Source organism: Sprattus sprattus, assembly GCF_963457725.1.
Source record: "Sprattus sprattus genome assembly, chromosome: 16".
Lineage (NCBI taxonomy): Eukaryota > Metazoa > Chordata > Actinopteri > Clupeiformes > Clupeidae > Sprattus > Sprattus sprattus.
In genome coordinates this window covers 27,952,300-27,978,088 of record NC_137914.1, presented here as the reverse complement: position 1 = coordinate 27,978,088, position 25,789 = coordinate 27,952,300, and the positions used below count along the sequence as shown (strand labels likewise).

At 41.6% G+C, this 25,789-nt stretch overlaps 1 protein-coding gene across 1 annotated transcript; it reads left to right on the top strand.

The window, feature by feature from the left end:
* Positions 1-12,527: 12,527 nt before the first annotated feature.
* On the top strand, positions 12,528-24,805 carry fam47e (family with sequence similarity 47 member E; the record flags this gene model as incomplete). The annotated part of the gene is made up of 5 exons (XM_080853873.1): positions 12,528-12,610; positions 18,880-19,258; positions 19,421-19,473; positions 20,947-21,109; positions 24,599-24,805. 5 exons carry the CDS (start codon positions 12,528-12,530, stop codon positions 24,803-24,805), a joined length of 885 nt encoding a protein of 294 aa, XP_080709999.1.
* Positions 24,806-25,789: the final 984 nt, after the last annotated feature.

The window sequence follows — 25,789 nt, the reverse complement described above, 5'->3', positions numbered from 1 at the left end:
GGCCTACCTGATTGTAGAATATGCTGGTATTTATACCATTCAGTCAGGTAGAATACAGGAGGGGAGGGGGTGACCACACCCTATAGAAAAATTCTAAGGGAAGCGGCTCTTATTGGTAAGTTGATACATGGACCAAAATTTAAGCCGCTTACCTTACCTTGGGCATGCCCAAAGACGACGGAGATGTGCTCCCACCTTCTTTGTTTACTAACCACATCAACGTGGATTAGCATCGTGCACAGGCAGCTTCCGACGCCGTTCGCTGCGTCCAAATCATTCATATTCGACACGCTCAGATGTGCCGAGACGTTTTGCAATCTGCAGCTCGTTTACTGTTAGTTGAGGAGCCTACCGGCGAAACGAGTTCAGAGTTCACGCCTCATGTTAACAAAGACATAAACAAACATGAAATATCCACCTAATGCAGTACTTCTCAAAGTGTGGTCCGCGGACCACTGGTGGTCTGCCAGTGCCCTGTAATGGTCCGCGCCAGCCAAAAGCAAATTATTGCGACATTTCTAACATACAACTCAGAACGAAGAGAACACAGACAGTAGCCTAATCTAATAAAGAGTTGCCTAATCTATTAACAAGGTCATGGATTGGTGGCTTAAGACAGCGACTATGAAAAGAAAATTAAATGAGAAAGCCTCTGACACAGACAAGGAGAAGGTGCAACGACGAGATGGTTCAGCCTTATTGGGCATTATCCCGCCGCGGAGCTGCATTCAAACAGCGTTTATTTCTCCCGCTGCGGAGACAACAAGATGATAACTATATTCTGTGTTGTGTGACATTGGATAATGACAGCTCTTAATTACAGTGCATGAAATGCCCTGTATTGTTATTCCTAGGCATTTTCTTCTTATTATTCTTCTTACCTTTTTCTGCGATTAATTCAGCCCGAACCGTTTAACGTAGAAACGTAGGTCTTGTAAAGGACACTTATGCTATGTATTTTTCACTTTTCTAAACTTTATACTTTTTAAGATATTAAATAAAAACGAATCTAAATTTTCCCGTTGACTTACATTGGGCCATTATGACATCATAATAGGGTCTTTAAACTGGCTTGCACCTGTGCTCCACTGACACCTGCGCCAAATCCAAGGAACCCTTTCTCTGTCCCTCTCAATTTAACTGTAACTAGGAAAATTAAGACACCTTCCATTCTCTACTTTTTTCTCTTTTCTACCTTCTTTCACTCTTCTATCCTTTCTTCTTTCCTTCTTCAACTATGATTTCCTTCTTCCACTCTTCTTTCTTTTCATTTTCCACTCTCCTTTCCTTTCCTCACTCTTCTTTCTTTTCTTCTTTCCTTCTTTCACTCTTCTTTCCTTCTTCCTATCTTCTCTCCTTTCTTCACTCTTCTTTCCTTCTTCCACTCTTCTTTCCTTTCTTCTTTCCTTCTTTCACTCTTCTTTCTTTTCTTCTTCCTTTCGTAACTTTTGCATTTCATGCACTGGTATTTCCTTCAGGAAATGCATTTTCTAGTTCCGAAATGATGTCTACTAGGATGCATGTATTAATTCCAGTGGGCTGGCCTATACTATACTGAATTACTGCGGTCGGTATGCGCATTGTTGTGTTTTGTGATACATTGGCCTGTCTGAGTGTGTATGAGGCTGTGAGCGAACTATAGTTTGTAACATAACCAAGTCACGCATGGAGCAGGGTTCCAGATGCTTTGCCTTGGGCATTGTCATATCTATAACCAGCCTACCGGTACGTAAAAAAAGGAGAGCCCACCCGCGAAATTCACGTGCCGCTAACAATTGTCTGGCGCCAGGTCTGTGTAGGCATGTTATTCCGGGGATTTTCTATTTAGTTAGATGGTTGCCAATTTTTTTTTTTATTGGCTATGTGGTCCTTGGTCTGAAAAAGTTTGAGAAACACTGACCTAATGTTATCAAAAACTTGCATCCCCGACTGACACTCCGTACAAATCTCTGTACAAAAAATAAGATTAACTCTTTTCAGTCGTCTTGTTGTCACTGAATAATGGCAACTTTTAAAAGCCATATATCTGCTGTTGTTTTATGGCTGATATGATGAGCACTTGTCAGTATTAGGGTTGTCACTAACACTTAACAAATGGCATTCATATTAGTATTAGCCTCCCGCAATACATTAATGAAAACTACATGGCGACATCATGGTGGCTTTAATTTGAGAATGGCATGTTAGTTGTACATTTAATATCAGTACAGTTGTTTAATTACTGCTGATATTTACATTTACGGTCTGTAGCCTGGTGGTCTACTGCCACGTAGGCACGCATGCGCATAACACTCCCTATGAGTGGCTTACCTGTCACCACTAGCCCCATGTTACAATATAAGCGACTTCAATTTTTTCGTTAGCTACATGAGGCAATTATAAGCGGCTTCAGGCTATAAGCGGCTTAAACACGATATAAGCGACACATGTATACGTGCCTGGTGATGTCAGGAAGGGGAGACAGTGGGGTGGAGGGGTTCACATTTGGGAGGAAGGGGGTGATAACAGAGGACAAAGGGTGATAGCAGGAAGGAGGCTTTCTGGGGGGAAGGGGTTCAGATACTAATTGTTCAGTGAGACAGACAGAGTACACATCCAAGGATATGAGTTACAGATACAAATGATACAAAATAACAGTAGAATAGCTATTTTGCAGTTCTATCAGTCCCCCATATGAGCATTTCCATGCTCACACAAGAACCACCATGCAACAGCCAATCAATCAGACAAGAAAAAACAACAATATGCGGTTCCATCACAACAATCAATTGCATTTTGGTAAACAATATCTTGTAACAATGCACAACAATGGATTGGTCTGACATCTGCTCTGTCAACAACAAGCAACCTAGTTTTTCAATAATACGGCAAAGCTATATATGTCAACACAAAAATACATCATTGTATACTAAACAGACTGTTATTATGTGTAATGTGTAGAAACAGTTATGTGATACTTACTGTATAGTCTTCCTGAGAATCTTGCATGTATGCATGTATTATCACAACTGACCTAATTACAGTGTTAGTATCACTCATTAAAGAGCATAACTTTCACAAATTTGTACTTCTGAGGTTAGAAAATGTGGACCACAGCCACTTCAAATGTGTGCCTTGTTTTGTAAAATGTTCCAGCATTGTTTTTATTCGTGTATTATCATTGTTTTTTGGAGCATATGGGAGAGACAGGGAAACAGGAAAGTATTTAAGTCTTTCTTTGAAAACAGCGGCACATTTTAACTGCCAACAACACAATAGGGGGAAGCCCTGTTGGAAAACAAACACAAAGGCCTTTTGTTTTCTGTTATGAAGAAATCTGAGTGCTGGGCCAATGTTTAGTTGGTGTCATAACATTTGAAAAGAAGAATTTATGTCTAAGTAGTCTTAACACACACTAAATGGTCTAGCTCCAAATTACCTCAAAGAATGAATAGTCCCTTGTTGCCCACCAGGGTCGCAGTTGTACTGGTTTTCTTGTAATTCCAAGTGTATCAAAGCACAGTAAGAGGAAGATCATTTCAATATCGAGCCCCTTTCATGTGGAAGAATCTTCCCATTAACATTTGAGAAGCGGACACCCTCCCCACCTTTAAGTCTACTCTAGAAACTTAAGTCCTTTGTGAATTCTATAGTTAGGAATGCTCAATTCCTCATTTGTATTCCTAAGAGATTAAAAATGAATCACAAATTAATTTTAAACTGATTTTTAAAAATGATTTATTTACATAATGTTATGCAACACATATCATCGTCATCATCAACATCATCAGTACACTTACGAGGATTAATCTCATGCGTCACCCGAGCCTAATGACACTGGCACAACATTTTGATGCTCTTAAACAATAGTTTTATCTGCAAGCTTTGTTAAGATATAGCTAATAGAGATACAGACCAACCTTTTGAAAACATCTCCTAAAGAAGATATAGGCTATACCTTACACTCAAAAAAATGAATTTAGGGGGTTGTTCAAATTACAAAAGTATTTTTAGTTCACATTACACAAATATGTTGTGTTTACAGTATGTACATGATATATTCTTGTCCATTGTACTTAAATCCATATAAGTTTGAATTGTATTGATTGGTTTGAGTTGGACCAAAGTCATTTTTATGCGTCATACCAATGAGGGTGGCGTTCTACCTGCTGCGCATGCTCTATTTTCTAACGATTTTTCACCGAAGAAAATTGACAAGCAATCGAAGACGACCCCGCACTGAGAAAGACTTACACATGAGCAAGAGACACAAGATTAGAAAGAAGAATCAGCTTTTGACATCCTTCACTGGAGACGTGAGTAAAGTTTATACAACTGCTTATAAGTAAGCTGAACACCACATGAACAATACTAATGTCGTATTTTTTCCCCACCGTTTATAGTTACTGATTCCTGTCTTGTAACTTAGACTACCTGCTAGTTAGCAAATTACCAGCCACACTTAAAGTGAGGTGATATCTGAACTAGTTCTTCATTTAAGGTAAAATGTGCTCCACAGTACTAATTCATCTAACGTCAAATTTAAACAAATTAAAGCACTCTGGTCTGCCTGCCAGTTTGGTTTCTCTAACACTCTGAAGTTTAGGTGCGCTCCAAAGGCACCAAACTGCTTTCCCAATTAGCCCTTAGCTCTATGTGGCACAAGTGAAATTAAGATACATTAAAATCAAGGCTAGAGATCTGCGTTTTGGTACCATTCATTCACTTATTTTGTATGATTCATTTATATCAGCCAGTTAAATCACGATCCCCAAAATATCAGAGGCTAATTTGCACTTGTTTCAAGTTCTGTTTTAACTTATTAGCAGCTAGCTAGCTACTATGTGTTCTCAATGGATATTCTGTTAAAGTGTAAGCAGCAAGCTAACAATGGGCCAGAGCTTCAGTTAAGACCTTCAATCAGGGGCGGACTGGGACAAAAAATCGGTCGGGGCATTTTGAACCAGACCGGCCCACTAAATTCGATAACACACCGGGTTACAGGGTCACAGGGTTTTTCCTGCATAGAGAAATTTTAGGCGCGCGCCTAAGCCGTTTTCCCGAACGCCTATGAAAAATCCCGAGCGCCTAAAGGCAAAAAAAAAAGTCTGCGATAAAAAAAAACTGTCATCCAATTCAGCTTAATGGTGTTTTAAGCGCTCACGTTGAATTCAAGCAGCAGCAGCAGATCCCGCCTCCTACCCCCTCAGCCAATCAACATTGCCATTGCAAATGCCACACTACCCAACTCGTGGATTACTTCCACCCCTTCCAGGATGATTCCAACGTCCTTTAGGTCATCTGTGGGTTCTGCACCTTCCTGTTTTATTACAAAGACACCAATGACTGTCTCGGCCATCTTCCTCTGGCTGTCTTCTCCACTGATGTCCTGTGGTAAAACATTACATAACTATTGAATTTCTTAAAAACCATCATCTTATTTCTGCAGTGATGAATGTATGCTTTTTTTTTTTTTTTTTTAAATGTGTCTGTTTTATTAAATACGTATTGTTTTTGCAAAAACAAATATCTGTTTTGTGTTATTTCCACCCTTAACTTTTAGCAGTTTGTAGACCTAGTGTGTTCATAAATGAAGCATTATGATTCAATTCCACTGTGGAGTTGTCTTCTTACAGTAATGGATCAGTGTGGCTTCATCAAATTAATACAAAAAGCTACTAAATTAAGTTGGACTGACTACTAGATTAAGTTAGACCAGCCAGAGTAAAATACATTGGACCACCATCAGTAAATCAAGTTGGACCAACCCTATTAAATCAAGTTGGACCAACTCTACTAAATCAAGTTGGACCGACCCTATTACGTAAATCAAGTTGGACCGACCCTATTACGTAAATCAAGTTGGACCAACCCTATTAAATCAAGGTGGACCAACTCTAGTAAATCAAGTTGGACCAACACTACTATGTTATGTTAAATCAGCAAAATAACTTTATGCTGAGAGAAAGTAATTAAATTGTGTGGAAATCCTTTCCATAATTAAATTGAGTTCAGACAAGTAGGACTCGCTGGGAAACACCACCACAAATGAAGGCGCATCTTAATGTATATCTTACAAATGATGTAGTGTCAAGGCTCTGGGAAACACGCCACTAGAGTCTCGAGGTTTTTTTTTTTTAACAACACAACTATTCATCATTTTTACACAGATATCCATCCACCTTTGAATTTAAGTGAACCAGCGGGGCCGGTATTTCAAAACTTGTAATCCAGATCAGAATGATCCGGATAACCAAATCCCCCTGTTCTCATCCACGGATCAACCTGATCTATCCCGGTATTTCAAAACTTTGCCAGATTGGATCAGAGTGATCCTGATACCAGCAGATTGGGATGTCCTAACCTAGCCTGGTGACACCAGCCTACGTATTTCCGCCTGATTTGATTTCAAGCTCATACGTAGACTGGCCCAGCCCCGCCTAACATCGTTTCCAGGCTTCACCCTACAACCGCACCAATCAGCGAACAGTTCAGAGCTGTGACGCAAAACTCGCCTTGCCGAGGGTGCATGTAGTCCAGCGGAGTTTGTAGTTTACCAGCACTGTCTCAACTCTCGAGAACATCAAAAAATTAAAAGGAGAACCAGAGGATTGTCTTGTAAGCTTTATGATTGGAAAGGTCGTAGCTCTTCTCCCAACTGGCTTTGGGAAGAGTTTAATCTACCAGATGGCCCTGTTTGTAATGGAGAGACTGGGGAGACCGAATGCTTACCAAACGTTGCTGATTGGTTAAGGGAACTCCAATGACTTTAAACCTCAAGCTAAGCACCCACCCATCTCGGAAACGAAAATGCATGGGGTTTTGCCAGACTGACTGTCTGACAGAAAGAAATGGAGTCACAGGCTGGTAATGGCCAGGCTAGTCCTAACCCGTCCCACCCCCTGGATCACAGACAGGAAACAGGAAATGGAGCGAACATTTGACCAGAAAAAGGAGAAGCTAGCTCAACTATTGTCTCTAAATTAAAGTATAATCTTGGTCAGTGTTGATGCGTCCTTAGACTAGATGAAAGGCAATCATTATATTGAGTTAACTAATTAAGTAAATCCTCACAAAGTTGAAAGAAGAGCTCGGCGATCTCAAATAAAGCGGAGTTCGCGCTAATGCGAGCTAACGCTGCTCCATTGACTCCTGTGTTAAGGAGCTAACAAGCTAGTAAATAGGCTAGCGTCTATTATGTTGCGGTCCACAGTCCATTTGAATGCATTTACTCGCAAGGCATTGTGTGTAGATTTCAAAATGTGTTGTACATATCTTTTTAGGAAACAGTTGTCAACAAAAGTGACAGCCCTAAAACCTTAATATTTGTTTTTCTTTACAGATGTTTGTGGAAAGAGAAGACAGGCAGTTAACATAGACCTGCTCCAAATGGCATAACCTTTTGAGCTTTGGCTATGAAAATTAATTGTGTGTGCTGAATGCATGTTAATAAATAAATTTGACTGATTTTCAGTGGAGGCCAGCAGTGGGTATAACTTAACAAAAAACGGTTACTTAAATAAGGCATTCATATTCAAACTTTCACTGTGTTTTCTGAAAAAGAAAGGAAAGTGCAACGAAAATAAACATTGATCAATAAGCAGTGAATTGTAGCTACTGTATCAAACAAAAAACTTTGGGAGAAGTTACACTTAAAGGGCCCTATCTTGCCGATCAGAAACGCAAGTAGGACGGCGCCAAACAAGTAGCTGTGTGGGCGGCTCTATGGCGCAGTTGCTATTTTAACGGCGGAAAAAACACACTTGCGTCCAGCGCAAGTGTCAAAAGGGTTGGTCCAAAGGAGGTTACTCAGCCATAGTTGTGGTTTGGGCGTAATATTCAATAAACCAATCAGAGCGTCATCTCACATTCCCTTTAAGAGCGAGGAGCGCATATTGCAAAGCGGCTTGTTATCGTAATTGCGGAATTACCGGGACCCGAAGACCGTGAGGCCACCAGAACGTGTGTTACCAGAAACAATCACGGCAATATCTTCCCATGCTTGTTTGGAGAAATGGTTCTACTTTTCATTTCTCGTTTTTTTTTTTTCAGTTACTAGCATTCGTTTTTTGGTGGCAACATATTTGAAATAAGTCACAAAAACGTACTTTCCGATGTTTTGGGTTCACCCTCACTGAATCACTATGTAGGCCTATGCATGGTAATAATATTGCACCCATCGGCACATGCAGTTCAACCTCACGTCTTCTAAAGTCCTCTAATCTATCCTCATTTACACATCCATGATTCATGGCAATGTTGTGTAAAACACTGGGGGGGGGGGGGGGGGGGCACGTATGTGAATATGGGTGCAGTCTATAGCGCCAAGGACGCCAGGGAACCCATAGCCTACTTCTCCCAGAACGCCTGCTTAAGGCTGATTCATGCTTCCTTACGTAAGCGTAAGCGCAAGCGGAAGAGGCCGCGCAAGCCCCTTGCGCGACTTCTTACGTCTTGCGTGCGTCGGCCCTTTTTCTAGACTTGCGTCATTTTTTACGTAAGCCCTTACGCGAGCCTCGCAGCCTGCATTCTATCAACGAATGATACGAGATGAGGTTACTAAAATATTCTGCATGTCTACTCAGTTTTACAGTGCTTCCCAAGTAAAGGTTTGAAAAGAACTTCAAGCTTCAGACTTTCTGTTAGGGAACCTGTTATCTATCTGCAGAGCAAATGTCAGGCTCATACAAAAACATTAACATGAATTACTTGATGCTAATACCTAGCGCGGTGTCTATAGGATTTTCCATATACGTTAGCATTAAGCTAACGTATTTTCTACCACAGTTAAACATGCAATACTATGTGATTGTTTTTAGAAAACGAATGTTACGTGATGAGATTACTCAAATGTAGTCTGCATGTCTGCTCAGTTTAACAGTGCTACCCAAGCAAAGGTTTGAAAAGAACTTCAAGCTTCAGACTTTCTGTTAGGGAAACAGCTTTCTTTCTGCCAGGCAAATGGCAGGCTCATGACAACACGCGCAACCTTTGGGAGCATGAACTGCACCGAGTAAATTTTGCGCAACCGTTAACCCCCAACGCTGTAGCATGCAGCCGCCTTTAGCCCGCTCTTGGCTGTCGGGTGTTGCGGGAAATGTTATGAATTCCCCAGCATGTCGGACTAGACCTGACGTAACTGCATGTATAGCCGAACTTATTGTAGACTGTGATAGGGATATTGTGCGTCTGTCCCCAGCTCATCTGCCAGGAGATGGCAGACATCAGAACCGCCATTACAATTAACCTGAATCATTTGGGTCATTGTGTACGCTAGATGTAGGCTATGCCTATTTTTTTTTTTTTAAATATCTTGGATATGGATATCACAATGATTTCCTCATGTGGTAAATACTTTATTTTCCTTGTAATTATATGGATTGCCAAAAAATTGGTGTAAATCTCTCGTGAAGACGACAGAGGTAAAGAGTATAGGCCTAGCCTATAGGTCCTATACTGTGCGGTCAAGCACATGCGCCCTTAAAATAGCGTTCTGAATACGCGTTACAGACTTTAGACATTGCGCCTCTGACATTAGACCAGCTTTTTTGTGGTCAATGGCGCACGGCGTTCTTTTGAAACTGCAAAATACCACTTGCGCCAGAGAAACGCCTTCTCTGTTCCGCCCCCGCCCATGTCGACGCAAATTCATTTCGAAGCGCGCCTCTGGAGGGAAAATCGCGCTGTGCGCCGGGTGCAAGATAGGAATGATACATGCGTCGGTGACAATGTCAATTGCGCTGGGTGCAAGATAGGGCCCAAACTGTTCAAACCTTTAGGCTACATGTAGGCTAATCTCCCTCAAATCCACCTCTGAGGTGGGATCAGGGTGATCCTGATTTTTAGGATCAAACTGATCCAGATTTCCAATTTAAATTTTGAAATACTCAACAGCAGTGTTTACTCCAGATCAAAGGCAGGATTGGATCCCCAAATCTGAATCTTCAGGATCAGATTTGCTTTGAAATAGGCCTACCCGTTTTTAGGATCTGATCAGGATTTAATCCAAGATTAATCCTGAAGATTAATCCTGTTGGATCATTTTTGAAATACCGGCCCCTGGTGTTCTATAGCCCTTTGTACCGGCAGTAACTTCTTGTAGCCTACCTATTTAATTTACTGCTGTCAAGTTTTCCAGTGGGCTAATTATTATAAAAGATCATGGTTTGAGTTGAAAGCAGCTTATAGGGCACTAATATATTATCATCAAACTTTATATTTGAATCTCAAGTAATGCCCTTTTTCTAAAACCATTAGGCTACTTAACACAATACATTAAAGAAATTGTTTTCCTAAAATTACTATACTTACTATCACCATCACCAAATCTGATGTTATATTTGCTTCTTCCCGATTCTTTTAAGTGCAAGGACATTTTGTTTTGTTTGTTTTGAAACCATGACAACTTCTCAAGAAGCCATTTAGTTAGCAATGTCACATTGACTAGATAAAAAAAATAATGGCCAACGATTGTAACGCTATTTCCTCGAGGGCACATACAGGAAACACTCCAGTCTATCCTTGGTAAGACAACACATACTTTTTTAACCTGTATTGTCTGTATCGCTGTATTGTTTATACAAATGACATTTAAAATATCAGAAGAGCAACAGTAGCCTAGAGTGCTAGCCAGCTCGTGTGTAACGTAAATTACAGTATCACTGTTAGTTTGTAATGTATCATAGTTCGGTCATATGGATCGGAAATGCCGCGAAAATTCAGCGCCAGCGACGTTTGAGGATCATGGTATGCATTTTAATTGATATTTGGTCCACCCACTTCAAGCATCTGTCAGTTGAGTGAGTTCTCGTTACTGTTCAGCCATACCTTTGTCTTTCTTCCTCATAACTTTGTCCCATTATAAATACGCCTAATTGGTGTTTTTGGCTGATCCAGTGTGCGATTATAGAATAGAGATAATGGGCGGGGGTGTACACAGGATGAAAGGGAGGAGTAGCAGCAAGTAGATCAATATATCGTAGCCCGACCTATTATCCCGCAAGCGCTGGTACACGTTACTTAATATTGATTTCGGTGTCATCCAGGATCGCAGATTTCGGAAAACTTAAGTCCCTGCCCAAAAAGGGTATTTAAATTAGCTTTGTAGCAAAAATGGCACATATACAGCGTATTGAAGTGTGTAAGATAGTGTTGTAATACTGCGTGTACAAACCAGCCTGATACAAATAGTAGAATTTTGATTTCGCGACGTTCGGTGTAAATTCTTTTTCCTGTTGAGCTTGACACACGACTTCCCCAATCCGATTGCTGCTCTCCCTGTGTCAGTTCCTACGTGGGAGCATCAGGGGGGTTGCCGGAGGTTTTAATATGTATTTCCCCATTGTCTGACTTCGCGCAGATATCATGTATGTATCCCTCAAAAGCATACTGAAGCCCCTTTTGCCTCGTTCTTTCAGAGATCTCCCCTGAACTCCAGAAATGAGTAATTATCTCTTTGCGGACGTCAGATAAGTAAGGGATAATGTATAGAACGCAGGTCATTGTCGGGAAAATAAGCCCCGACAGGGCGAACAGCACCCCGACGCGAAAGCGGAGGGGTGTTGCTTCACCCTGAAGGGGCTTATTTTCCCGACAATGACCGGCGTTCTATACATTATCCCGCTTATTATACGGTTACAACTAAAACAAACAAATTACTTAACACCGTGTGTCTTTTTACAATGCATTTGTTACTATACGTAGTGTTTAAAAGGAGAGAAATAGTTCGCCAAAGACGTTGAACTTCAAAGACAGTTGAACATTCTTTAGAACACAGCTGCTCAACCGTCCGCTGAAACTCCCTTGATAAGTTACCGTACTACTTGCGGAGTGCTACGAAAGACGTGAATTAGAGGCAAAAAGGCCACTTTCCTTGACAGCGGTCATTAAGTCCATAGCAACGGTCAGTTATCGGAAAATAGTTGACCGCAGAACGTTGGGAAGCCCCATTCAAGTGAATGGAGCATTCTACAGCATTAAGAAGAGCCGTGTAATAACGGCACTTATCATTGAGATTGATATGCCAGGTACGAAAGCTTGTCAGGCGTAGCAACAGTAGTTAAGGTGGGCGGGGCTTAGCGAAGGGTGAATTCAAAAGAATTTCAGAAGCAAAACATGAAGGGGAGTCAAGAAAGCATCACTAACATCAGCGAGTTGAATTTTTTTAGGCCATTGTTGCAAGGGCTTCACAATAGTTATTTGAAGGAGGGGTTAACATACTTTTTCACACAAAGATCTTTTGGTACAACAGCAACAAGCACACACATTTTTGATTACATCTGCCTCTCTATAATGTTTTCTGATTTAAAGAAAGATCTGATCACATTTATCATATTTATCTAGATTTTCTGAGACCTCTAAGGCAGTGGTTCTCAACCTTTTTTGCTCCATGACCCAAATTTAATTCTAAGGGGTTCGCACCTGTGCAGGACTACTGTAAATCGTCTGGCTCTCAAAATAAACATATGTATCATTAGCTGAGTAGAAAATGATGCATAATAGTTTGGTAGGAACGGGTAAATGTAAGCAGAAGACTTCACCAAGCAGATATGGGCCCCGTCCCATTCATCTTCCCTTCACCCTACCACGTCATCGAAGTGCCCTTCACTGCGGAGTGCCCCTTCACAACGGAGTGAGAAGTGTTTAGGGATTTAAATCTTTACCTGAGAAATGGGACACCACTCGATCACTCATATCCAGCTCCACTGTAGGCTACGTTTCACCAAAAACTCAAGGCAAACAGTGTTCCTATGTTTGCGATTCTGAACATGTCAGGTTTTCAGGTTTTGGCAAACATATAGGCTACCCACATTTCATAAAATTTCTACATCCTAACGTTAACGTTACTCAGCAGCATAGACAGACGTTCATTTGTGAAATAGCGATCTTTTTCTAACAATCATATTCTACTCAACTGTAAGGAATATTATTCTGCATAATGAAATTGATAGCTAATGATAGCTAAATATCCCGATGTGTTTTTAATAGTTATTTGCGAAGATATCCATAGATTTGTAATCTTCTTTTTCTGCACTGGCAGCCATCTTTCTTCAAAATATTTGGAGTCAGTTGGTAACCAAGGTGATCGCAAGGCATCCTGGGAAATGTCATCTTTCCCTTCAACCGTAGTCTGGTTCTGATCTCACTCCGTTTGAAGGGGTCGTTTGAAGGGTTGAACAACACTTCCCCTTCGGTCCAAAAGAATTGGGACACCCTACCCCTTCACACGAACGCGCAAACAAAGTGGAAGGGCGAAGTGCTAGGGTGAAGTGGTGGTAATGGGACGGGGCCATGGTTGAAAAACTGTAGTCGGCAACCCACATTAGAGATAGACTACAGTATTAGGGGAAGAAAATAGACAAAAGGAGTGGATAGAGCTAGGGATTCTAGTAGGTTGCCTAATATGCATATACAGTGTTTCCCCTAGGTTTACAGCTTAGGGGGGGGGGGGAGGGGGACGGCGGCAGGGGCGCGGCGCGCTGCGCCGCGGCGGCGGATGTGCCGCGGCGGCGGACACGGACACAAACACTTAAATGAATTATGATGTTCATGTGTTTCTTTGAATGACAGCAGTCAATAAGTATAATTTTACATGTTTTATGGTAAAGGTAACCTTCAATGACTTATTTTGTGATCTGGCGCTATATTTATAAAAAAAAAAATTTGTTTTTTTTTTTTTTTTTTTTTTACTTGACCTTCCAGGGGGGGCGGGCGGGGCCGTTGGGGGGGCGGGCCGCCACCCTAATATCATTGTAGGGGAAACACTGATATAGCCTAGACCCATATAGGCTACATTATGATGGTGAGAACAGTGGCGGTTCTAGACCATTTTTACTAGGGGGGCCAAGGAGGGGCCAGGGTTTAACCAGGGGGGCACATAAAAAAAACGCAACAAATTATATTTTAAGATTATAAACTTATATTACTTTAAAAACATATAAACAATAACTTAACTTAACATTATAAGAATGAGTGCAGGTGTAAGAGAGGTAGGGCCATAAAAAATGAAAAATACAGTACAGGGTGCAAATACAGAGCATTGTCAAAAGTTCTCTCAACTTTTGACACTGTGTGGGCGGGAACCAAAGCAAGAGTGACTCTTCTCTGATTGGTCCTGATTTGACAGCAGGAGAGTCATATTCACGACAACCGTTTACCAAAACTCCGTTAAGTAGCTACATATGTCTTTGTATGAACCGAGCCGAAGTAACGGTCGGTACCCATAACACCTAGCTGCTAGCTAGTCTACTGCTGATCTAAGATTCTTGCGCTAGCAAGAAGCCTTTGCTTGCTAACTGTTGTAGCTAGCAGTGTTGAAAGCAGTGAAAACACTCTGATCATGAGATATCTTAAATTAATTACACTGAAGTCAACTTTAAAAACTCAGCAGCAAGAGCTAGCAATCAAAGGCTTCTTACTAGCGCAGGAATATAAAGCAATCTATAGCTAGACATGTTACCTACTGGCAGATAACAGCAACTATGTCTCGAGAACTGACTCTTTTTTTATCCTGGAATTAATAAAGTGATTTTAAAGACTGCGTATGACCCACGCAAATTCTTGTGGTCGTGAAAACAAATTCGTTCAGTTCGTCTATGACAATATATAACAGCTGGGAAAGTCAACAGGCATAGGATATTTCCATCTTTTGGTTCTTGAAAAAAACGCTGTGGTTAATTTTCCATCTTCTCTGCCTTCATGTGGCAGAAAAATCACCAGCTCAGCCGGTAGACAGTTGTATATGATCACTATTGTTACCACTACAGGCACAGGCAGACTACCAGCTCCTCTTAAGAAACAGCGATCCATTAATGAAACGGAGCGAGCCAAACATTTAAATCGTAGCTCCTCTTTTCAAAAAGCACCACACATGGCATACTACAGTGATAGGGTGCGCCGATTTAATTTACCCGTGTAGAACGTTGTGTTGCACTAGTACCGCTCGTTGTAAAATCATAATAAATTCATATTTTGTTTTATTTGGTCAGCATGGGGTGGCCGCAAGGGTGGCCAGGGACATGTCTACGGGGGCACGGGCCACCCCAGGCCTCCCTGTAGAACCGCCACTGGGTGAGAACCAGTGTTTTCACAGCCATCAGCACTTGCAGGCAATGCTCTTGTAATGGAGAGAACCAACAGAGTAATTTCAGTCATACACAATAAAATATTTCACATACATATCTGTATCTAAGCAATTCACTGCCTGCTTGTCTAAGCATACAGTGGGGAAAATAAGTATTTGAACCCCTGCCGACTTTGCAAGTTTGGCCACTTGCAAAGAAATGTGTGATCTAGAATTGTAATGGTAGGTGTATTTAGACAGTGAGAAACAGAATATCAACAAAAAAATCCAGAAAACTGCATTTTATAAGATTTATGACATTATTTGCATTTGATGCAAAAAATAAGTATTTGAACCCCCAAGCAAACAGCAATAATCCTTGCTCCCAATGGCCAGTTATGTGCCCAAAAAGAACACAGATTAGTCCTCATTAGGTCTAACAAGGTATACCTGATCTCAACTGATGACCTGTATAAAAGAAACCTGTCCAAAGAATCATACTTCACACCTTCAACCTCACCATCATGGGCAAGACCAAAGAGCTGTCCAAGGACGTCAGAGATAAGATTTTAGACCTGCACAAGGCTGGAATGGGCTAAAAAACCACCGGCAAGCAACTTGGTGAGAAGCAGATAACTATTGGTGCGATTATTCATAAATGGAAGCAACACCAAACAACTGTCACCTGCTCTAGGTCTGGGGCTCCATGCAAGATATCCCCTCGTGCGGAATCAGTGATCATTCGGAAGGTGCAGAATAACCCCAGAACTACACAGGGGGAGCTTGTGAATGATCTCAAGGCAGCTGGGACCAGAGTCACCAAGAAAACCATTGGCAACACACCACGCCGTCATTTTTTGAAGTACTGCAGCACTCGCAAGGTCCCCCTGCTCAAGGAAGCGCATGTACAGGGCCATCTGAAGTTTACCATTGCACACTTGAATGATTCTAGGGAGGATTGGGAGAAAGAATGTGGTCAGATGATACCAAAATCAAGCTCTTTGGCATCAACTCGACTTGCCGTGTTTGACAGGGGGGGGAATGCTGAATATGACCCCAAGAGTACATCATACCCACCATCAAGCATGGCGGTGGAAACATTATGCTTTGGGGTTGTTTCTCTGCCAAGGGTACAGGACGACTCCACCGCATCAAGGGGACTATGGATGGGGCCATGTAACGTGGAATATTGGGCTTGAACCTCATTCCCTCATTCCTTCCCATTGAAAACACAACCTTAAAGATTTGGAGAGGATCTGGAAAGAGGATTGGACCAAAATCCCTCCTGAGATGTTTGTAAACCTGGTGACCAACTACAAGAAACGTCTGACGTCTGTGCTTGCCAATAAGGGTTATTCCACCAAGTACTTAGTCATTTTAGTCAGTCAGTTTTGGGGGTTCAAATACTTATTTTTTGCATCAAATGCAAATAAAGTCATAAATGTTATAAAATGCATTTTTCTGGATTTTTTTGTTGATATTCTGTTTCTCACTGTTAATATACACCTACCATTACAATTATAGATCACACATTTCTTTGCAAGTGGCCAAACTTGTGAAATCGCAAGGGGTTCAAATACTTATTTTCCCCACTGTAGATCTCACTTTACTATGGTATTCCACAGGCTATCTAGATTAAGGAGTGGGGGCTAACCCCCTTCGAACCCAGATAAGGGTAAGGTTTGAATATGAACCCAGATAAGGTAAGGGAAGGGGTTAGGAGTAGGATAGCCGCCCAGGGACACTAACTCAGACTCGGGTTTAGGAAAGAAACAGCAATATGAACCCTGGTGACCTTGTAGGCACACAAAAAGAATAACAATGTGCTGACACCCATTGGCAGTGTCTGGTATTGAGTGCCCCATACAGATATTTTAGTTTTCTATGAAATCCATGTATTTGTACCGTCTTCAACAATATGAAATGCAGAATAGTTAAGATTAAAGTCCCGTCCACACAGGGAGCAATTAGGAGCAATGTAGCTACCAGAAACCATATAATGTCAATGAAATTCGATTACTTGCTGCAATGGAAAACAAATTGACTATTAGCAATGAGAAGTGGGAGGGTGCCAATATAAAATAGTCTTTGCTCTGACTGATTGAAGTAACCACCAGTGGGAGTAAAGGATAATGTTGACTGACAGATGATGCAAGGATTGAGTTCCCCAGAAACATCATCCACAGCAATGGTGTACACTGCAATTTGTTTGAAATGTTTCCAGTTCATTGTTTAAGCTGTACAGAGATATCAAATCAAGTCAAGTCAATTTTATTTATTAAGCACATTTAAAAACAGCTTACACTGACCACAATAAAATCACAATAAAATATCAAAACAAATAGAAAACAGAAAAAAAAACAATTAGATCACACACAAAAAAAGAAGCAACACACTCAACTAAGCATCTATTTACACATCAAAAGAACATAAACACCTTTAACAGAAAGCAAATATACAAATTATGAACTTATGTTGTATTGTGTGCAAATACGGAGCTACTGTAGTTAGCCACTCTTTGACAACAGGCATACAGGGAGGATAAAAAGGCAACCAGAGTTTGGAATGCCCACTTGCGACCAGGGTGTGAGGCTGGAGTCAGGGATTAAACCTAGGCAGCTGGAGTGCTAAACCAGCATGCATCACACTGAGCAAGGTGGAACCCAAGTGCAGGTCTTAGTGTGAACCAGTTGTCAGCCAAGAGTTCCACGACGAAGCTTTTTATACAAATTCAATCCTCCCAGGGTGGCCTCGAGCTCCTAGTCGACCTTTGACGGCACCTCCTCACTATGTGGGCCCATGTTGCCATAGCCTCTATTGGGCCCACGGCACCTCCTCACTATGAAGGCCCACATTGCCATAGCCTCTATTGGGCCCACGGCACCTCCTCACTATGAAGGCCCACATTGCCATAGCCTCTATTGGGCCCACGGCACCTCCTCACTATGTGGGCCCACATTGCCATAGCCTCTATTGGGCCTACGGCACCTCCTCACTATGAAGGCCCACGTTGCCATAGCCTCTATTGGGCCCACGGCACCTCCGCACTATGTGGGCTACTGTGGGATTACTGTAGACAGAATTATTTGGGCATGCCATGTCCTTGGAGATCTGAAACAGGCCCATTTGGGTTTAGCCCACAAAGGGTCCACAGTACATTTATGTTGGACTCTTCACTTACCGTGGCCGTCCTAAATCCTACATAGGCCCACAGTGGGTTAGCCTATGCTTAGCCTTCAGCACCGTTTCCCCATTTGGGCAGTGATGGGCTTGCTGTGTACTGTCCCATGAGTGACCGGCCTTTAACTTTGACTGTTTTCTAAATGTAGCTAGGTCTGTAATAGCTACATGTTAACAAAAAAAAGCTTATAAAACGCAGAGCAAAGCTCCATGACTGGTAGACCAATGCAACATGGTTGGAGAGATTAACTGGTCATCAATCATAACACCTAGGTTTGTCGCTTCGAGTTTCAGGTTTTTGGTTGTGGTGAGAGATGAAGAGGCGATCTTTATGTGTAGGCCTATATTGTGTTGGATGGATGGGTTTTCCAGGATGACCATGAGTTCAGGCGTTGCTTCATCTGTGGAAACATCTGAAAGACTAATGAAAAAACATTCCCCACTGAATGAGTTTATGGCACTTTTCCACAAAAAAAAAAAAAATGTGTTTAGGGAACAGCTTCAGACTTTGTGTGTTTCCACCTCTGAGGCTGGACCAGAGTCCTAAATGGAAAATAGTCCATAAAAACATTGAGCAGTCTCTTAGCGATTTAGTCTGAAATATCACTTGTTCCTCAGATTTCACAAACAACCAACTTGACTGATTTATCTTCACACAGGTATAAACAAAGGCTGTTCATCAAATGTCACAGAGATCCCCAAAACAAGCAAAAATTATCTGGGGCTCTGCATGGTCAGCGGTGGCGTTTTTTAAACTCTGAGCTTGATGATTTCAGAGATGGATATCCTTTAGATGCTGGCCAAGACAATTTTGTTTCAAGCCAATGTAATACATCCCCTGTAGTTTTTGGAAAGAGTGGAGGACCATGTTCTCCAGCCAAGGTGAAGAGGAATCCTTTCACAAAAGAGCAGGTTTGTTTTTCCAAGGAGAACCCACTGAAGCAGATGCGTCATGAGCATGTGGAAGCTGTGGAGGACCAGCTAACCCAGCACCCCCTTGCTCTCTATCCCCACCTGGAGAGTGGGATGGCCCCTGAGGTGAGTAGGTATGAATGGGAGATTTCACTTTACGGTCCTCTACAAATTGTTATCCTAAGAATGGTTAGCATAGGCTGAATGCAAAACAATGCTTGTTAACTGCCTGTTAACAGAGTAAATTCAGTTCAATTACAGGTAAATCTACCTCCTCTTTCTTTCCAGTTATTTGACGAAGTGCTTTCCGTACTGGACCCTGACATGTACACAAAGAAGAGGTCAGCATTGAAATGTGAAACACAGGAGCACACAGACATCTGTGACTCAGAGAGGACTCTGCCACAAGTTAAAGAGGATGAGGCATTGCAATTACCTGTGGATGAAATGCAAGTATTCCTCATTTAAGACACAGTTACTAGTATCTTTTATTATTTGTGTAGAACAGGGCTCTTCAATTAGTTTGGAGCTGGGGCCGGTTCTTGAAACTAAGGCAAAGTCAGGGGCCGGAGGATATGAGTAATCACGGTAACTTATAAAGAAACCAATAACCATGCCATATTAACAGACAATTGAATAAATGCAATTACCTAACAAAAACATGCACTTCATTGTACATAGATGTACCAACACAACTTTACTGGTCATTATCCTCAATATTTAAGATTAAACTGATTTGAGTGACAGGCTGAATCAAATGTATCTCCACCAACAAAGTGCATTGCATGGAACTGAATAGAATTTCAACAACTTAAAAGTGCATGGTATATCAAGGAAAAGTGTTTCAAATTTCACTCAGTTCAGGTGAACTGTATCAGTTCTTTAGAATTGCATTCATTTAACTGGCAAACAACTTCCAAGTGCACCAATTATTTTTTTACTATTCTGCCCGTGCTTCTCTGTTTGTGGCATGGTTCCTCTAGCCTGCTTAATTGGCTTTGCAGATAGATAACAGTTTTCCCAAGAGAAAGTCTGAAGCTTGAAGTTCTTTTCAAACCATTACTTAAGAAGCACTGTAAAACTGAGCAGACATACAGAGTAATCTTGGCAATCTCATCTCGTAACATTCGTTTCTAAAAACAATCACTTAGCATTGCATCTTTAACTGTGATAGAAATTACGTTAGCTTAATGCTAACTTTCAGGGGAAATTTCATTGAGACCGCGCTAGCATTTAGTATATTCATCAAAGTAAACAATTCGAACAAACTACGGTTCATTACAAGTGGTTTCCACAAGAAGTAATGTTTCTAAGTAATAACTGATCAACTGTTTAAGAAAATACTTACAGGCAAAGGTTTTCTGGCCATATTTATCAGAGTAGGAAAAAAATATACCACTACCTATATAGGTGCATACCGCCACCCATTGCACGTGAGAGTATACAATTAGCAAAAGTCACAAACTGAAAGAGGCTACCGGAGCTTACTCCTCCTATTGGCCTCCTATTGAAGAGCCCTGGTGTAGGACGTCTGGCTCAGTAGAGTTCTCACAGAAACAATACCTTAGACTGAGGCAGAGCACACAGAGACTTTAACAAGCCTACGGCTGATTAGGCTACCTAACAGTCTGCAGGTGTTAGTATTCAGGTGATGCAGGACAAGACGGGGGTGGGCGTGGTTAATTTAATTTCCAGTGCTTTTGTGGACACCACTGGGTACTAAGCACTGGATCAGGCCTTGAAATACTTGTTGTGAATTTTTCTTTAGTGCCTTTCTGTGTATCTTACCGTGCATTGTGTACTGTCACATGCAGGCCACAGGAACCCAATCAAAGGAACCCTTACCAATTAAAAGACACAAAGACGTCTTGGGAGAAAGAGGACCAGAGAGTCAGTGTTAAAGGTCTACGTTCACCATCTGAAGATGAGGACATCAAAAAAGTGACCAAGCTCTTCTGTGACTGGGTTGTGTCTCTTGTAAGTGTCCAGTGTAATAGTGGCAGTGGCGGTCCGTGCATTTCACGACTAGGCCTTCAGCGATGTCCTACACGATGTTAAACTGAGTGAATCCACCTCCTAATACCATCATTACGACGCCATGGCTCTCGAACCATTATAGTTATACAGAAAGGCAGTATAAGTGAGCATTGCATCACCTTAACATAGTCGAGTACAACAGACTTTATTAATATTTCCGGAGCATTTAAAATCAATACACCCGTATTAACAATACATTAAGAGTAGTAAACTCTCAGTTATATGATCGCTTGGATATTACTGTCACAACTTAAAAATAAAAGGCGATTTTCAGGGATTAGTCTACAAAGTTTTATTAAGTCCACCGAAAGTAGCCTATGTGAGCTTTAACAAGTTTGTCCACTAAACGTCGCATTGTCCCACCTGCAAAGCAGTTTCATTAAACTTCCCATCACGATATCCAGTTTTTCTTGAAAGTTCCGTCTTGAAAATGGCGTTGTTATTGTATCAAAAACTGGAATTATCAAGTTGGTGTAAACTAGTTTATTTGAGTTGGTTAATGTAATTATATTTAGTCTTACCAATTGAAACAACTAGCATAATAAGCATTGAAACGATGTACGTCGTTTTCGCATTAGCCAGCTAAACTGAGCACTGAAGCACTGCACCGGTCTGCCTCAGTATCCAATCAAAGGACGTTTACGTGTCACGTTCAACGCGAGGAAAGAAATCTTCCGGGCCTTCTAGAAGGCCCAATGTCGCCAACTCGAAATCTGATTGGTTGTCACAACTGTCTGTTTCAGTTCATTCAACTTAAATGAACTGAAACAGCCAGTTGTGATAACCAATCAGATGTACACGGGCCTTCAATGTGAATTCTGAAGGCCTCAGGGAAGATTTCTGTTCTCTGGAAAGATTTCTTGGAGCGTGGCAACACATGATAGCTGAAATATGATTGGATGAAAGCTCTAACATAAATTAACAACGCTGGAAGCTATGAAATGAAGATAATGGACTATGGGGAATAATTTAATACATATTTATGAAAAGAAAATATTAAAATGAAATGTATTTTATTACATTTATTTTCTGATGATGTTTAGGCCAGCAGAGAAGGCCTTGAAGGCCCTGACGGACCACCACTGAATAGTGGATATGTTTTGTGTCCACTGTAGAGCGCAATTGACACATTTACAAAGGCTGCATCCCTAATTTTGTTACGGCTGTTGCTGGGAACCTCCAATAAACCAGCATTAGATGATCGCAGTGTTCTTGAGGGCAAGTATTCCACAAGGGAGTTTGCCATGTAACTTGGTCCTAGATGTAGTAAAGCTGTAATACAACTTATTTCAGAATTCAGAATGGTGTTCCTTTATAATCAGTGGGTCTAAAAATATTCAACTTCAAAAAATGAATTTATCAGAACAAATGTGGCAGGTGTAACAGGGTCAAAATCTTGGAACTGCATCATGGTGTGCAAATATCAGATATTGGGCCTCATTTATAAAACGTTGCCTAGAAACCATCCTACATTTTGTGTAAGTCATTTTCTGAAATGATCGTAAGTGAGATCCACAGAAAACAAACGTACACACAAAAAACCACGTGTACGCCAATCCTTCGTTTATAAATCACAAATGACCGTGGAATTGTGCGCAACTGAATCTCCGCCCTCAAAACGCCCCAATTTAATCGAATTAGCATATTATCAATGCACAAACAGAGCGCATCCTCAATGCACAAACTCTCTGACAACGGCAAGCAAGAAACATATAGTGAGGCTGTCATCGACGTTCTGCTGATGGAAGAGCAGATGCGGGCCAAAACATTGTTAGAAAGCCTGTCTGGTGGCGTAATGGCAAAATCAAAGTATGTGACATGAAGTAGACACGTCTCCGAAGCACCAGCGGCCGCATCTGCGGCAGCAGCACCTGCTGCTCCAGCATCGGGGCCTCGCCGGCCATCGCCGACCTTCCCTTCAGCATGCCTTTGCTGCGCTCCACTGCCAACCGCGCCCGGGCATGTGCTATATTGAAGTGGGCTTCCTAGACTGTCTGAGTGTGCGCAATCTGGATGAGAATACACTGGGAACCCTGTTTCACGCAGGGAATCCTCTATCACATTATGCTGTTCCTGGGCACTGTATGGAAATCTAATAAATTGCGGCCATATACAGGGATAATACTGGGATGAACATAGGGCGAAATTCTGCCTAATGATGACGGGGATTGCTTGACTGGTCTCCAATTTCTCGTCGGAACGTTCCTGTATCCAAGAATCCGAGAACAGACCAAACCTGAACGTGTTGTTGCATTTGGTGCGCCTCTGTAGACGGCACAACGCTCTCGGCAAGCGGTACCTGCTTATCAGCCATACATCATCCTGTGTCAAAAAGTCTGCGTGATCATGAAAAACCCTTTCCCTCCTTATTGCGCAGTTGGCAATATCCTCTAACAACGCCAATGCAGCCATATCTTCTACTGAAACTAAGCCACTATTAGACTTTTTATAGGCTATAGATTTAGCGAAATGTTTTACACTTGTGAAATTAAAACGGAATACCTATTAGACGTGAATTGTTCTAATAGTTTAATTGATTTTATTGAGCGAAACATTAATGTGGCCTTTCACCATTAGCCCTGATGGTGACGGTGGTACTACTGACTATGATGATGATGAAACTGCGTGTCAGCGCTCGGAGAGTTCTGAATTCCTGCAGTACTCCAGTATTGCCACAAGGAAATGTACTTACACAAACTGAAACCAGACGTAGAGATACGTCCTTTTCTACGTTTAAGACGGTTTTTATAAATCTGTACTTAGAGGTGGATTTGATCGCACGCACAGTCTAAGATCAATTCTGTGCGTAAGTACGTTTTATAAATGAGGCCCATTCATTTACATTCTAAAAAATGCATCACAACTGGGGATACAACAAAGCCATGGTATAAATATTTTTTTTTTTTTTAAAGTTTGATTTTACAAAAGTGTACTGGTATCAGATTCGTACTCAGAGCAGGCTGATACCCTAGATACCTTCTCTAGTGTAGTGAGTAGTAGAGTAGGTATCTGGAGTTAGATTGATGGATTTAGCTACTTTAGCCAAACCATCTATCAGCTACTAGGCTCTGTGAGAAGTGGGTACTTGCAATGTCTACACTGCTGAGCAAACCACCTGGGGGCGAAAGTGGTTCAGTCATTCATTAATCCGAAAGTGTCGAAGTGTCCTTGAGCAAGACACTGAACTCTCAAGCGCTCCTGATGTGCAGGTTGTGACCTTAGATAGTAGCCTCTGCCATTGGTGTGTGAATGCGTAGAAGTGTCCTTGAGCAAGACACTGAACTCTCAACCTCTCATGATGTGCAGGTTGTGACCTTAGCCTCTGCCATTGGTGTGTGAATGTGTAGGAGTGTCTGAGGCATTCATCTGTAAAGTGCTTTGAGTTCTTTATCAGTACGTGTCAATGCAATTCCCCTTCTCTTTTTACAGGGTGGCGATACAAACAACCTGACAGAATCGACTGTGTTAGGACTATTTGTCAGTGGCTATGAGAAAAAACCTTCTCTAATCTTTCCGATTGAAGTGGTTAAATCCAGCAACATACCAGAGGAGTTACGGAGTTCAGCAATGGAACAGGGCAGATTCCTTTCAAGTGACACCCTCTTAAAAGACTCTGACCTACGTGAGGTAAAGTGACACCCTCTTAAAAGACTCTCACCTACGTAAGTTAAAGTGACACCCTCTTAAAAGACTCTCACCTACGTGAGGTAAAGTGACACCCTCTTAAAAGACTCTCACCTATGTGAGGTAAAGTGAAACCCTCTTAAAAGACTCTCACCTACGTGAGGTAAAGTGACACCCTTTTAGAAGACTCTGAGTCACTTGAGGTAAAGTGACACCCTCTTAAAAGACTCTGACCTACGTGAGGTAAAGTTACACCCTCTTAAAAGACTCTGAGTCAGGTGAGGTAAAGTGACACCCTCTTAAAAGACTCTGACCTACGTGAGGTAAAGTTACACCCTCTTTAAAGACTCTCACCTACGTGAGGTAGAATAACCCACTCTGTGATGATCAAGTCTTAATCAATGATCCGTGATCAAGACTTCCTTATGTTCTCCCACTTTAAAATGATACACAGTAGATATTAATTTCCCTTCTGGTAAATGGTATTTTCTTTAGAAACATGAAGAATGATCTACCATCAATCTATCATTTAAAGGCAGGGTAAGCTATTTATTTTAGAAGCATCTTTTGTTAGATTTCTTGAAATTCTCTTGACAACCTCACAGCAATGAATAAATCATATGATCTGGCAATATAAAGAAGAAAAAAAAACGTGGCAGTTGCAGGGCTGTAAAAAGCCTGTCCAATCATTCCATCCGTGTCGAATGAAACGACTGGATGGCCTACCTGCCTTCCTGTCTACCTACCTTCCTGCGTGAACTCTGCCGTGCACTGTCTGCAGGAGACCGAAGTCTTCCACAAGGCATATAACTAAAACAAGAAGTGAAACAAGTGAAGCCGAAAAATACAGTTCCACCTATACCTGCTGTACTGCTAAGCAAAGCAAGAAAAGAAAGACAGAAGTTCAAGGGCTGTGTACTGAAAGTCTAGCCTGGTGACACCAGCCTACGTATTTCCGCCTGAATTGTTGTAAGCTAGTAATTTGACATTGGTCAA